Here is a 12,780-nt window from a genome sequence, read left to right as displayed (position 1 = left end):
TATTTTTCTAATGGCATATAATGTCGACATTATATGACATTATATGACATTATATGACATTATATGACATTATATGACATTATATGACATTATATGACGTTCTGACCCCGCGTAGATTTAGATTACATATTAAGAAGATTTTTTTTTTTTCTCTGGGGGTGCTGAGGCACTGACCCGGGTGCCCAGAAAAGTCGTGAATTCCCCATCCCTGGAGGTGTTCAAGACCGAGTTGGATGAGGCTTTGAGTAACTTGATATATAGGACTTATAATATATTTATATATTATACAGTCATAATAAAAGAATAAGATGGTTGTAGTCTTATGGTTATAATAATATGCATAATAAAATAATAGTATATATAATATTATTTTGCTGGAGAGGGTCAGACTGGACATTAGACTAGACATAAGGAAGGAATCCTTCACGATGAGGGTGGTTGAGGCGCTGGCACAGGTTGCCCAGGGAAGCTGTGGCTGCCCTGTTCCCGGAGGTGTTTAGGGCCAGGTTGGATGGGGCCTTGGGCAGCCTGGTCTGGTGGGAGGTGGCCCTGCCCTTGGCAGGGGGGTTGGAACTAATGATCTTTAAGCTCCCTTCCAACCCAAACTGTTTTGTGATTCTATGATTAGGAAAAACTTCACCAAAAGGGTTACTGGGCACTGGACCATTTATCGGTTTTCAGGCAACAGTGTGGTTGAGTCACTATCCCTGGAGGTATTTAAAAGACGAGTAGATGAAGTGCTTAGGGATATGATTTAGTAGTGGACAGGTATGGTTGGACTTGATGATCTCAAAGGTCTTTTCAAACCTAGTGATGTTATGATTTGAGACGTGCACCCTACTGTCTCAAGATAGGCCACGCGAGCTGACAGTCTACATCCTAAGTCAACCTTAATGTCTTGTGACATCCATGAACAACCATCAAGACTCACCAAATGTGTTTATTTTTTTATTTTCCAAGTACTTCCAGATGGAGAAGAGTATTTCTGTATTTTGGTTGCTACTGACATAATATTATCTGTTTTAAATGTCACAAAATAAAAAGCTGTAATTTTGGTACTCAGAAGTGGAAGTTTCTTGGTTCAGTATAAATATGATTTCTAAAACAGATGTAACTTTAAGAAAACTAGTTCTGAGGAATTTCATGTTGTATATGCAAAGGGCTCTTTATCAGGGAGTGTAATGATAGAAGGAGGGATAATGGTTTTACACTGAAACAACGTAGATTTAGATTAGATGTTAGGAAGACATTTTTTCCTGTGAGAGTGTTGAGGCACTGAAACAGTTTGTCCTGAGAAGCTGAGGATGCTAGGTCCCTGGAGATCTTCAAGGCCAGGTTGGATGAGGCTTTGAGTAACCTGATCCAGTGGGAGGTCTCCCTGCCCATGGCAGGGGCTTGAAACTGGATGATATTTAAGGTCCCCATTCTGTCATTTTGTGGAATGTTCTGTTTCTTTAAAGAGGAGTTCCAGCTCAATGGGTCCACGTATCAGGAAACAGTTAAGTGGTTCCACAGCTCTTGGTGTGCACAGCAGCCCTTAACTCCAGGTAGAGGATTGGAGTCCTTGTGGAGCTGGAGCTGTTTGGGGCTGCAGAAGGCCTTTCTTGGGTGAAGTTTAAATTGTGGCTAATTGCAGCGATATACTGGTTGGTGGTGGACTTGTAATTGAAGCCAGCTTGAATCCTGTGGAAACGGAAACTTTTAATTTTATTTAACCTACTTCACAGCTTTAATAACTGATAGGTTTTGCTGTTTTAATAACTGTTTCAATAATAATTAAACCAGAAATGGAGCATGTAGGAGTTTCACTATCTTTGATATCTGTCTGTACTGTAACTTCCCCAGCTCATGATGTCTGTACCTCGTAACTGAGCTACCATTATTTCAGCAATTGGAAGATTATGTATTGAGTATATATCTCTAGGATCTCTATTCTTCAGCTTTTCTACTCTGGTTTTGTACCCTTCTCTTGAATATTGCTGGCTTAAAAATCAGCCTTTTCCCTGCCCAAAACTTCCTACAACTTGATATGAAAGACTGACTTTGTAGGGTTTTTTTTCCCTCTGAACTACTGCAGAACTATACGGTAATATGCAAATTAGATCTCTAACTTTTTACTGCAAGTACTTAGTCTTTATTTACTTCATGCTGAGCTGCAGCTCTAATCAAGTGTTACTAGAGACAATTTTAACAGTAAAAGCATAGTGGGCAATTGTGTTCCTTTTAGTGTGACTGTCTAATATAGAGGCATGTTTTGGACATGATAAATACTTTTTCCTTCCTATCGTTACACCACCACCACCCCACCACCACACCCCCCCGCCTCCACTGTCCCTCAATGTCTTTAGCAGCTGCTTGGGGTGATTCTTGTCAATATAAAGTTAGCATTGAGGTAAAATTGTGACTTACAATAGCAAAGGATTTATCCTGATTTGGTATTTAGTGTTCCTCGGACTTTGAAAATGTACAGTATATCTACTAGCTACATGTCAGTAGAGAGCATTGTTAAGTATCAGTTTTACAGTGCAACTCCTGACAATATGCCAGGATTCTGCCTAGAAGAGTCATATTTGAAAGTTCAAGTAATAGATGTCTTGGAATACCTGTACTAGCATTTCTCTTGCAAATAGAGAATCAGTCCATCCATAGAACCTCTTGGCTCCAGAGAGACCAAGCCAAATCTACTTTTGACTGCCATGAACCAAAAGGTCCTCTGTCATCTTCCTGTTTGAGTTCTAGCTCTTGTAGGAGCTCTCATTTGCTCACGAGCGCTGTACTTCCAGTGCTTGGAAGGGATGTATAACAAACTGAAGTGGTTATACAGCAGTTTGGAAAGTTGAAGCAATTTCTGGGAAAAATACTAGTTGATGTTGAAGACGAGGCTGTATCATTGCAGTAATTTCAGGTTTGGTTAGGTTCTCCATTCTAGACAGCTTTCTCTGTGCGTATTCTGTGTGCATTTGTTGTTGGGTTTTGGTTTTTGTTTGTTTTTCTTTTAGCACAAAATATTAGATGTTTGAGGAGGATCTGTGTTCAGTACAGCATGCCTGTTACTTGTCTGTAGGAAGCAGAGCTGCTGGGTACCAGAAGGCAAACAGAAACTTCTGAAAAGGGAACAATATAATCAAAACCTGTGCTTGGTTAGTTTGGTACTTTGTAGGTGGACAACTTCTGATATAGTCCTTTAATGGCTGGGCCTAGTTACTGGCTTCTTGTATGTTCACAGTGTTTATCTCAGTTGCTAATTCTGAGCCTTGCAGCAGTTGGGCAGTCAATAGTCCTCCAGCTGTGCTTTGTTTCACTTCAACGCTTGTGAAGTTTGGAAGTTGCAAACAGTACTAAAAAATACTGTCTCTCTCTGAATAGATTGAGTATTCCTATTTGCTTTTTTTTTTTTTTTAATTCTGAGTGTCTTTAAACCAGGCTTATAGCAAGGCCCTTTAAATTAACTGTTCTTCTTTGCCTTTGTTAAGCTTTTTGCAAACTTTATCAAAGGATGTGTGGGACTTGATGTACACTGTTATTTTGTTCCTTTGTGTGTGGTTAGAAAAACTATGCTTAGTAGACCGTGCTAAGCTGCTGTTTGGTGTTGGTAGCTGTACCTTCACTGTATAATGCCATCCTTTCCATGTTATTGTTCAGCTTGATATTTGTAACTTTTTAGGGCTTGTGGCATAGTAGGCATAATTGATAGATCTGAGTAGCACATCTGTTGATATGAAAAAGAATTGGAGCCCTTAGCATCTACATGGTTAATATCAGCTATAGGAGTGGAGTAAATACCTCTGTTCTTCTGATAAGGAAGAGAGAGGCATCATGCATCTCATTTATTGTGTTCACTTTTATTTGTCTCATTTCTAGGATAGGTAGGCAGTCTGTTAGTAGAACAGTCTGTTATGTTGTTGTGTGTCCCCACCCCTAAATCTTCCTTAAGCTATCTGAAATGTTCAGTTGAGAGGAGCGGAGAGGATCAGTAAGGTTGTTCATTTGGGATTTTTCAATTGAAAAAGGTACAGGACAGTATGGAAGGAGTCTGGAAGTGTTAATTCTTAGGATTTCAAATTCAATGTGTAATGTCTGCTGTAAAATGTGGCTCAAGCCACATCTCTAACTCTGTAATAATATGTGTAATTTAAAACACAAGGGGGGGAACTGTTAACTCAAGTTGGAGGTTTTGTTCTTGATTTAAGTATTCTGATTGTATGTGCTTTGTTAATAAATCTAATCATGCATGCGAAGGCAGTCTCAATAAAGGACTGGCTTAGATGGCTTATCTTGTCCTTTTGATGTTTTGAACAGAACGTAATCGCAGGTGCAGTTTTTGAGTAGTTCTCTGCTCTGTCCTGTCAGATCAATATAAAGAGTATATGGATCTGGGTTTTAATTATCTAGGTATGTCTCTTACCTGTGAAACTAGGCAAACTGATGAGCCCCTTGAGTTGTTTGTCATCATGCCCCCTTCCCCCTTCTTGGTTTTTGGCTTTCCAAAGTTGTTTGAAGAATTCTAAACCTCCTCCCAGCAAAATGACAGTATCACAGAAACAACTGGAGCAATAATCCTGCTGCTGCTGCTGCTAAGGCTTTTCCTAGTGATAACCTGGACTGGGTATCTACATACTCATATGAAGGCTAATGTGATGCCTTAGGTAAATTTGCTTAATGCAATGAATAAGAATTGAGTGAACCTGTAGCTTCGACAGTTTATGTAGTAGTCAACTGTGAGCGCTGGTATGTTCATTATGTTATAAGTGTGTTCTTCAGGCAAGTTTTGTTGTGTTTGTTTGGTTTTTTTTTCCTCCTTTCAGGGTGAACTCAAGAGTCATTTATGCAAAGTAAGACACATAATTTATGCAACTACCTTGATAAACATTGAGGCTTTATCTTGTAATCCTTTCATAACCAAAAGCACAAGGGAGTTTTCTAGTGCAGATTTCTAATTAACCTTAGATAAAATGATTGGAGCTATGATCTTGCTTAGTGAATCTTTCATCTGCTTGTCTCTTTTCATAAAACTAGTTTGAAAGCTTTCTGGTTGTGTTAAACATGTTTCCACATGAGCTGGGCAACTTAAAAGAAATTGTGTTTTAATACGTTTTAAGAGGAGGGACTTAACTATGGAGGAAATACAATTATGGCAAGGGAAGGGACTGCTCTCATACTTTTTGAACAGAGTATTTACTACTTGAAAGTGATTTCAAAATCGGCTGGTACAGAGTCCCTCTGAGTAGAAGCACAAGTGAATGGAAGCTTGTAATAAAATCAAAATTTTGGGTGAAAGAAGGGTTATGAACATGGACATGAGAAGTATCTGTGTAACCACATGCATCAAATACTTTAATGATGAAGTTCTGCTGAGATCAGCTCAGCAGAGGCCCACGTTGAGGTTGGATTCCTCTCAGGAAGACCGAAGGATTAAAGGAGGGTAAAGACCCTAGAATTCTGGGCACAGCCTTAATTTCATAATCTTACCTTCACAAGGATGTCTTCAAATAGCAAATTAAATAGTTTGTGCATTGGGCTGAATGCTGCACATAACTTACAGTTGTGAATTAGCTGGTTCAAATTCAGTGTTTTCTGAAAGCAGTTGACTGACTGCTGTTCTTGGGTTTTGTCATTGTCTTAAAGGAGGTGACAGAACTACTTCAGTGTCTAGTATCAATCTATATTATGGTATCAGTTCTGTAGTACTATTAAACAGTTCATGTTTACAGCAGTATTAGTTAAGTCTTGGCTGAATCAATTTAATAATGCTTTTTTTTTTTAAGCAAGACTACTTTATTTGTGGACATAAGGCTGGCTTATGTTATATAAACTTTGACCTATCTTTATTAGTTACTCTAACTGGTATAGTCTTTCAGTAGATAAATAATTTAAAGTAGACAAATCTCTTCATTGGTAGTAGGTTAGTATCTGAAGATTGAAAAATGTGCCTAGTTTGAAATGTCTGTTGTTGCTTTTCAGAAATTCTCTAATATACTGAGTCTCAGCCACAAGTTTGCCATATTCCGTATACAGCTTTGGGTGTTCTGGTGTACTATAGCTGTGATGCACTGGCTATGATCTTTTGGATTGATTTTGTTTTGTTGCATTTCACTTCTATGTAGAGATCATCAATACAGGCATGTTAGGATACACAAGAGAACTTGCGGTTACCCTGAATGCACTCCAATTACTTGTCTGGAAAGTGTGCAGTGAGACGCTTGCCATCTGATGTACTACCAGGCATATTAGCTAGCCAGTCTTTGCTGTTTTAAATTAGTGGACTCATTTTGATCATTAAAAATGTAGTTGTTCTAGTCCACTTCAGCCCTTACAGTTTGTTTTCCAGCTCCTGGAGATGTGTTAAATTTCTTGGCAGGCTTATCCTGCAGGGTACTGTGGCTTACAGATGGTGAAGAAAATGACCTTGCAGAGAGTAGATAAGAATGTTGATAAAACATGGATAAGTTTGTCTTTGTGCTAGCTTTGGGAAGAATCCCAAATCTTCCATGTGACTGTGAAGTTTGGAATAGGTATGTTTTAAGGTTAACTTACACCGAGGGCAGTTAACAGGAAATGCTCTGTTCCATCATTTCAGGCTTTACTCATCTTCTAAACCAGTATGTTTCACAGATGAAGTTTCTCAATGGGTATAACCTTGGACAGTGAAGGCAAACAAACTATCATCCTTCACTGATATGCTGAATAAGTATTGTCCAAATAGGGCAGATCATTGACCCTGGTGGTTGTTGAAAATGTGGACATTCTGCTGATAGCCTTCATTGATTTACTTTTGTGGAAACAAAACACCAAATGAAATGAGACGTGATATCATGATATGGCCTAGGCTTGTCTTTTTGGCAGTAACCTTGTTTAGGTGAGTTACATATTACTTCCTTTGTCGCCTGAATCAAACATTTATTTTTTTTTTAGCTTGCTGTTGTGTCCTTGCAATGTGGCAATTGAAGTTCTAAATGAAGGACTTGTGTAATGATTTTTGTCTGGTGTGTGTACATGCACGTGTGATGTTTAAAAACACTTGTTTCATTCAGATTTGATGTCTAGATGGACTTAAGCTCCTGAATTTGCATAAATAAAATCTTTCTTCTGCCTTATTTTTAGACTTTTTTTTTTTTAATAGCTGCTGCTGCTAGGTTCAAGCTGTTGGAGGGAAAGGGTGAAATTAGTTTATCAGGCTGTATTTTGGCAGAACTTTATGGCTTGTTGCTGAGGCTTGGGAAGTTGGGAAATACATGCTTTCTATTTCCTGTAATTGATAATCTTGACATGATTGAATTTGGAGGGACTGTGGTGTTGACCTCATGTTTGTCAGGTGATAAACTAGAAAGTGGACCATTTAATCTCAGCATTCACACTCTTTCTAGTTGCTGAATTTAGCATTTAAACATTCAGTGGAGCTGCACAAGGTTTTCTGGCACTTAGAAAGCAAATCTTTCAGCGTCTTGATTTGTGTTTGGACAAATCTGAGCACTGATCTTTTTTCCTGTTAAAAACAGAATTGTCCTTGTTTTGAGAGTCATAGAGACCTCTGAAGTAATGAGTTAAATATTGCTGCAGTAGCTCTGAAGGCAAACAGAGCTGCCGTTGTTTGCTCCATAATAGCACTTGCTCAGCCTTGGACATTAGGATTTTTTACAAGATGGGGAATGTTGGCTAGGATCCTGGAGTGTAGGGGTGCTCCTTGCTGAAGTGCTTAGGAGCCCTTGATTTATCAAAGGACAGCACCCTTCAAATGAGCATTATCTTCAAAGTGTCAGTGGTGACTTAGCCCTCAACCTGTGAATTCAGAAGTATCACCATCAGTTGCTCTGTAGCAACTTAACAGAAGCCGCTTCTACCAGAGTCTGTTTGTCCCTACAAGTCATCCAGTAATTTTAATCATACCTGTTCTAGAGCAAGCGTTCTTCACTGAACTCTTATTAATGCTTCCAGCTGACAGATGTTGCTTTTTCTTGGCTTCTGTTGGTTGAAAAAAAGTAGCTACAATACAGGGATTCAGATGTTCCCAAGTGTGCATTAGACAATTTTGCATTTGATAGGAGTTGTCTGTGTGCTATTTGAAGAGGTAGCTGTTAGCAAGTTATTGAAAAACTGGCTAAAATGTGTTATTGATTAATAGCTGTAGTTTACTTGTTGCAAACATGCAAGGAGTTGATTTCTAAAACTAAATAAAATGATTGCTGATAGGTAAATGTCAACCTTGAAATGCTAAATTCAATTTTGCTTTGTTATCTTGCATGGGAGGACCTGCTCGAGCCTTTGTGTTAGAGGTCAGACCACATTTCCACCAGGGACTACACCTTTCTTGTTAACTGTGGTTTGGTTTTGTTAAAAAAAAAAAAAAACAAACCAAAAAACCAAAACCAAACCACCAAATTATGGTGTTGTTCTTCAGTAATTTGTTGCTATAAATAACTCTAAAAGGTGACACAGGTTATGTCTCACAGGTATAATACAAATCCGTTCTGAACTTGAAATTAGGAGTTGCCAGCAATGCTATGCTAACTGGCATGTGGAAATGCATTCTCGGAGAAGGCAGGGGAAGGTAGAAAATAGGAACATTCTTTCCTGCAGTTGAGAGAACATGTCTTTCTAGGAGGGCAAAACATGGGGTGCTTATTGCAAACTTTTTTCATTCACACCTAGATTCCATATGTGTTTTTTAACCTTAATTGGAATTAGGTGCTTTTGGGCAGGTCCCTCACGATCCTAGTGTTTATTGCTGTAACAGCAATGTGTACTTCTGAAAAGGTCACTGATTCTGTTTCCTAGCTGGAATCTTCCTAGGGGGATGGAACTAGAAGGCGAACTTCATGTGGAAAATCAGTATGAATAAAGTCTACCAGATGCTAGTTGTCAGAGAGCAGGGTAAAGAAAAGTGATGCTGAGAGTTTCTAAAACAATTCTGTCAATCTTTTAAAAACAAAACAGTCAAAAAAATTTAGCCTGCAAATGTAGAGGTGGTGTTGTCTCTCAGGTGTGAATGCGAGTATTTATGTATGTTTGTGGGTTTTTTTAAATGAACCTGTTTCCTGATTATACTTAATTGTAGCTTTGGATCTGAATGTTTTGTAGCTCTGGTATTCTATAAGAGTTTCGGGGTGATTAAGTAATTGTTCCTGATCTGCTGTCAACCTCATACTCAAAGGAGTATGGTTAGAAATAACCGAGATAGAAAGAAAACTAGAAACCAGAATAAATCCAAGTTTCCTATCATATGACCCAAAATATTGTCAGCATTTTTCAGTTAGCTAAAAAATTGTACTGTAACAACACAGTTATTTCCACTGGCAGCAGAACTTTTTCATTGTTTTGGCTTTTAGAAACAGATGTTGGCTTGTAGCCCATGGGTGTTGTAGAAAGGTTCTTGTGTTTACATAGCCAAAGACTGTATTTGCCCGTGTGAACAGGTTTGTAGATTGAGGATATGGCATTATGTCAGAAGTAGTATTAAGCCTTCCGTTGAAGAAGGGCAAGTTAACTGGTGGTATTAAAGTACTGTCATAAGTATTCCACCCCTTCATATGGAGTTATGGCTAGACAGATAAATTAGTAATAAGATTATGTGGGAACCGTAACGAAACTGAATCTTGGTGACAAAAATGGTATGGTAATAGTTGCACAACTTTCCTCTTCTCTTTTTGACAGAATAGAAGTCTTATCCTATGTGTGGCAGCAAGCATGCAGATTTTTAGGTGGAGATGGAGTCGAATGGTGTATGCAGAGACCAGGAAAATGAAAGTTATGAGGAGATAGCTCAGTAGTAGAGAGCATTAACTGTGACTTTAAGAGCCACGGAGTGAAGATAACAGGCCTGTGTCTTACATTGGAAAGGGAGAAATTACTCATAAGCATGCTATATCTTGCTCTCCATGCTTTATTGCAGGAGGTGGGCTTTGAAGTTTGCATTGAAGTCTCTTGACTATGTGGCAAAAATGTTTTAATGTTTCGCTCCATCCACCTCTGTCTCATCTTTAAAGAACCAATTTTGGATGGACCGTGACCAATGGAAATAGTGCTTATTCTGTTCTAAACTTGGTACTGTATCCCACTGTCGGTTTTTTAGATGCTTCACTAATAAATGCAAGACTTAGTGGTGTCGAAGAAGGGAGTGAAAATTAAGATTTGGAGTGTTGGACAGCAAAATGTAAGACTTTTTACCCAGACTACTGAAACTGGGGCTTGTGCAGGTGATAATCATTTCTGGCAAGTAATTATTTACAGCTTGTTCAGAGGCTTTGTTGTGACACAACACTTAAAGAGCACAGCACAAGTGCTTTAATATGACAGTATGGAGATGTAGACATGTGTTCAAAAAATATTCACTTTTCAGGCAAAAAGTGCAAATTAAACTGATACTTGTTCACTGCTAACATACAGCATCTCGTTTGTTCTCTGGTAAGTTCCTGCTTGCAGTAGCCTGCTGTTACAAAAGAACTAAGCATGTTTAGAAGTTACATTCCTTTATTCTTGGGTAGTAGGTAAAAAAAGGTTTAGGTATTCAGTGTTGTAATTCTTACTTGCATAAGAAATTATCTCCATTCAGGAGAGCATGGTATCTGCCCCTTTTTGGTAGCATTTTGGTTTTAATGGTTTGTCTGAATCTGCTACAGGAGACTACAAGTAGACTTTCCCTACATCACCTTGTTGCAAGTCTAATAGGAAGGATTGGTATAACATAGTGGAAGTGTATCCATATGCTATGGTCTTCTACAGTAAAAGTAAGCTGTTCAAGGGTTATGGTGAAGATAAATAAGCGTTATATGTAAAAATGCTGGTATATCAGACTTTATAGAATGGCTTCAAGTTAGCCTGAGGCACAGATTGAGTTCTAAAGGTCACAAAGGTTATGGTCCAAAGACTGCATTAGTGTGAAAAAAGCAATATATTGTCCTTAAAGTCTTGCAATTTCCAGTATCTAGAATTAGATGTAATATCCAAGTGGATATCCAATTAGATGTAATATCCAAGTTGATTAAAGGAGGGGAAAGAAATAATTCTCAAAGTTAACTGAAGCAAAACCTACAATGCTTCTGAGCTTTGTGCTGGATTTGAGTAGCAGTCCCTTGCCCTTTGTTTTCTTCCGATGTGTGATTGTGGATAACTCAAACCTTTAGTTTGTGTGAGAATTCTCATAGCTCATTTGGGGAAAAATAACACTTAATTGATGAAAAGGTTGGAAACTTGTCATCTGTGAAACTGTATTGTAATCAATGTAAAACCAGCAGATCTCATGCCAAGGAACTAACTACGAGATGCGATAGAAAATAGGAGTCTGTGCCTATAAGTCTTTATTTGACAAATTAAGAAAAATCAGCTATGAATACCTTCAAGATAGTTCCCTTCTGAGTTGACACACAGCTGTATATGATGCTGACGAAATTCAAAGCTGTTCCAGAGATCACTTTCTGAAAGGCTGTTGAGTATTTCCATATTTATTTACTTTCATGTTTTCTACGGACGAAAAAATGATTCCTCTGAGCAGTGACTTGATCTTTGGGAAGGGGTAGAAATTGCAGGGAGCCAGGTTGGGCAAACGGGGTAGGTGCTCAAGTACGGTGATGTTTTTCTTAACTAAAAACTGCTTCAAAGACAAAGTGTTATGGGCTGGCACATACCCATGTTTTCTGGCTGAGGATAAGAAAATGTCTATATCTGAATACACATCTACTTCTACTGGGTTAAGCGATTGACTTGAGCCTTGTTCTAACCTGTCACAGTGAGACACGTTCTGTAACAAATCTCCTTGTTTCTCCTTGCCCACTCTTGGTTCTTGAGCTATAGGGTTCATCTTGGTTTTCTTTGTCAGACCTCCTATACCTTCTCTCTGGCCTAGCAGTGTTTGTTGTAAGGCTCATCTTAACACTGACAGGGGACTTTGCTGACACAGGCAAAATACCAGGGCCAGCAATCGGCAGATGCCTGGCTCCCTTTCTTCTGTCAGCATATCAGAAGTGTCTACTTGTGACTATATTTTAATGACACGACCTTTAATTTACATGGAACAGACACTTAGCGTGGTAAAGGACCATGCACATAGAGATAAAAATAGGCTAAAGTTGAACTGTTTTCCTAGACTGAGTGCCTGTCTAATTCCTTAAGACGCTGTCAACAGGGGCAGTTTACAAGAAGATCTGGGATGACTGTAGTGACCCTGTGGGACTTTGTTGGAATGTGGTGAAAAAAGGTGAAAAGACGTCTTTAAGTACTGGTTATAGGTTATTTAAAAAAAAAAAAAAATAGCTGTTAAGCATGTCTTGTGGATATGAGGCTGAATGTTTGCATCTGTGCTGTTTTTTTTCTTCTGCAAATTTGAACTCCTCTAAGTTCCTTAATACACTTCTGGTTTTGATTTTTAAGGTCATCATGGTTTCCATCCCTGAATACTACGAAGGAAAGAACATCCTCCTGACGGGAGGTACAGGCTTCATGGGAAAAGTGCTTCTGGAAAAGCTACTCAGATCTTGTCCTAAAGTGAAAGCAGTGTATGTATTGGTAAGACAGAAAGCAGGGCAGACACCTGAAGCACGAATAGAAGAAATTACCAGCTGTAAGGTATGTGACTATCTAAAAGGTTTTCTGTGCATGCTGGGTGGGATATTTTCCTCCTGAAAAGTCTCATTACCTTAATATTCCAGCTATGCTGAGCACTCTTACTACGTGAAGAACCATCCTTCAGTGCTGCTCATCTTGCTAATACAGAGCATCCTGTCTATGATAAGGATGAAGAGGAAGGGGAGAGATTTCTAGCATGAACTTTGCTAAAGCAGCGTTTGTTTA

At 38.7% G+C, this 12,780-nt stretch overlaps 1 protein-coding gene across 2 annotated transcripts in view; it reads left to right on the top strand.

Moving 5' to 3' along the window:
* Positions 1 to 12,780, top strand: part of FAR1 (fatty acyl-CoA reductase 1) — a 35,573-nt gene that overhangs the window by 358 nt on the left and 22,435 nt on the right. For both annotated transcript variants that reach the window (XM_069857536.1, XM_069857535.1), the window contains exon 2: positions 12,361 to 12,555. In XM_069857536.1, the coding sequence (XP_069713637.1) occupies positions 12,367 to 12,555 (189 nt within the window). In that variant the 5' untranslated portion in view covers positions 12,361 to 12,366. The remainder of the gene's footprint in view (positions 1 to 12,360; positions 12,556 to 12,780) is intronic.

Source organism: Phaenicophaeus curvirostris, chromosome 5, assembly GCF_032191515.1.
Source record: "Phaenicophaeus curvirostris isolate KB17595 chromosome 5, BPBGC_Pcur_1.0, whole genome shotgun sequence".
NCBI classification, from domain to species: Eukaryota; Metazoa; Chordata; class Aves; order Cuculiformes; family Cuculidae; genus Phaenicophaeus; species Phaenicophaeus curvirostris.
The sequence above is the reverse complement of the archived record's forward strand: the minus strand, read 5'-3'. Positions and strand labels throughout refer to the sequence as shown.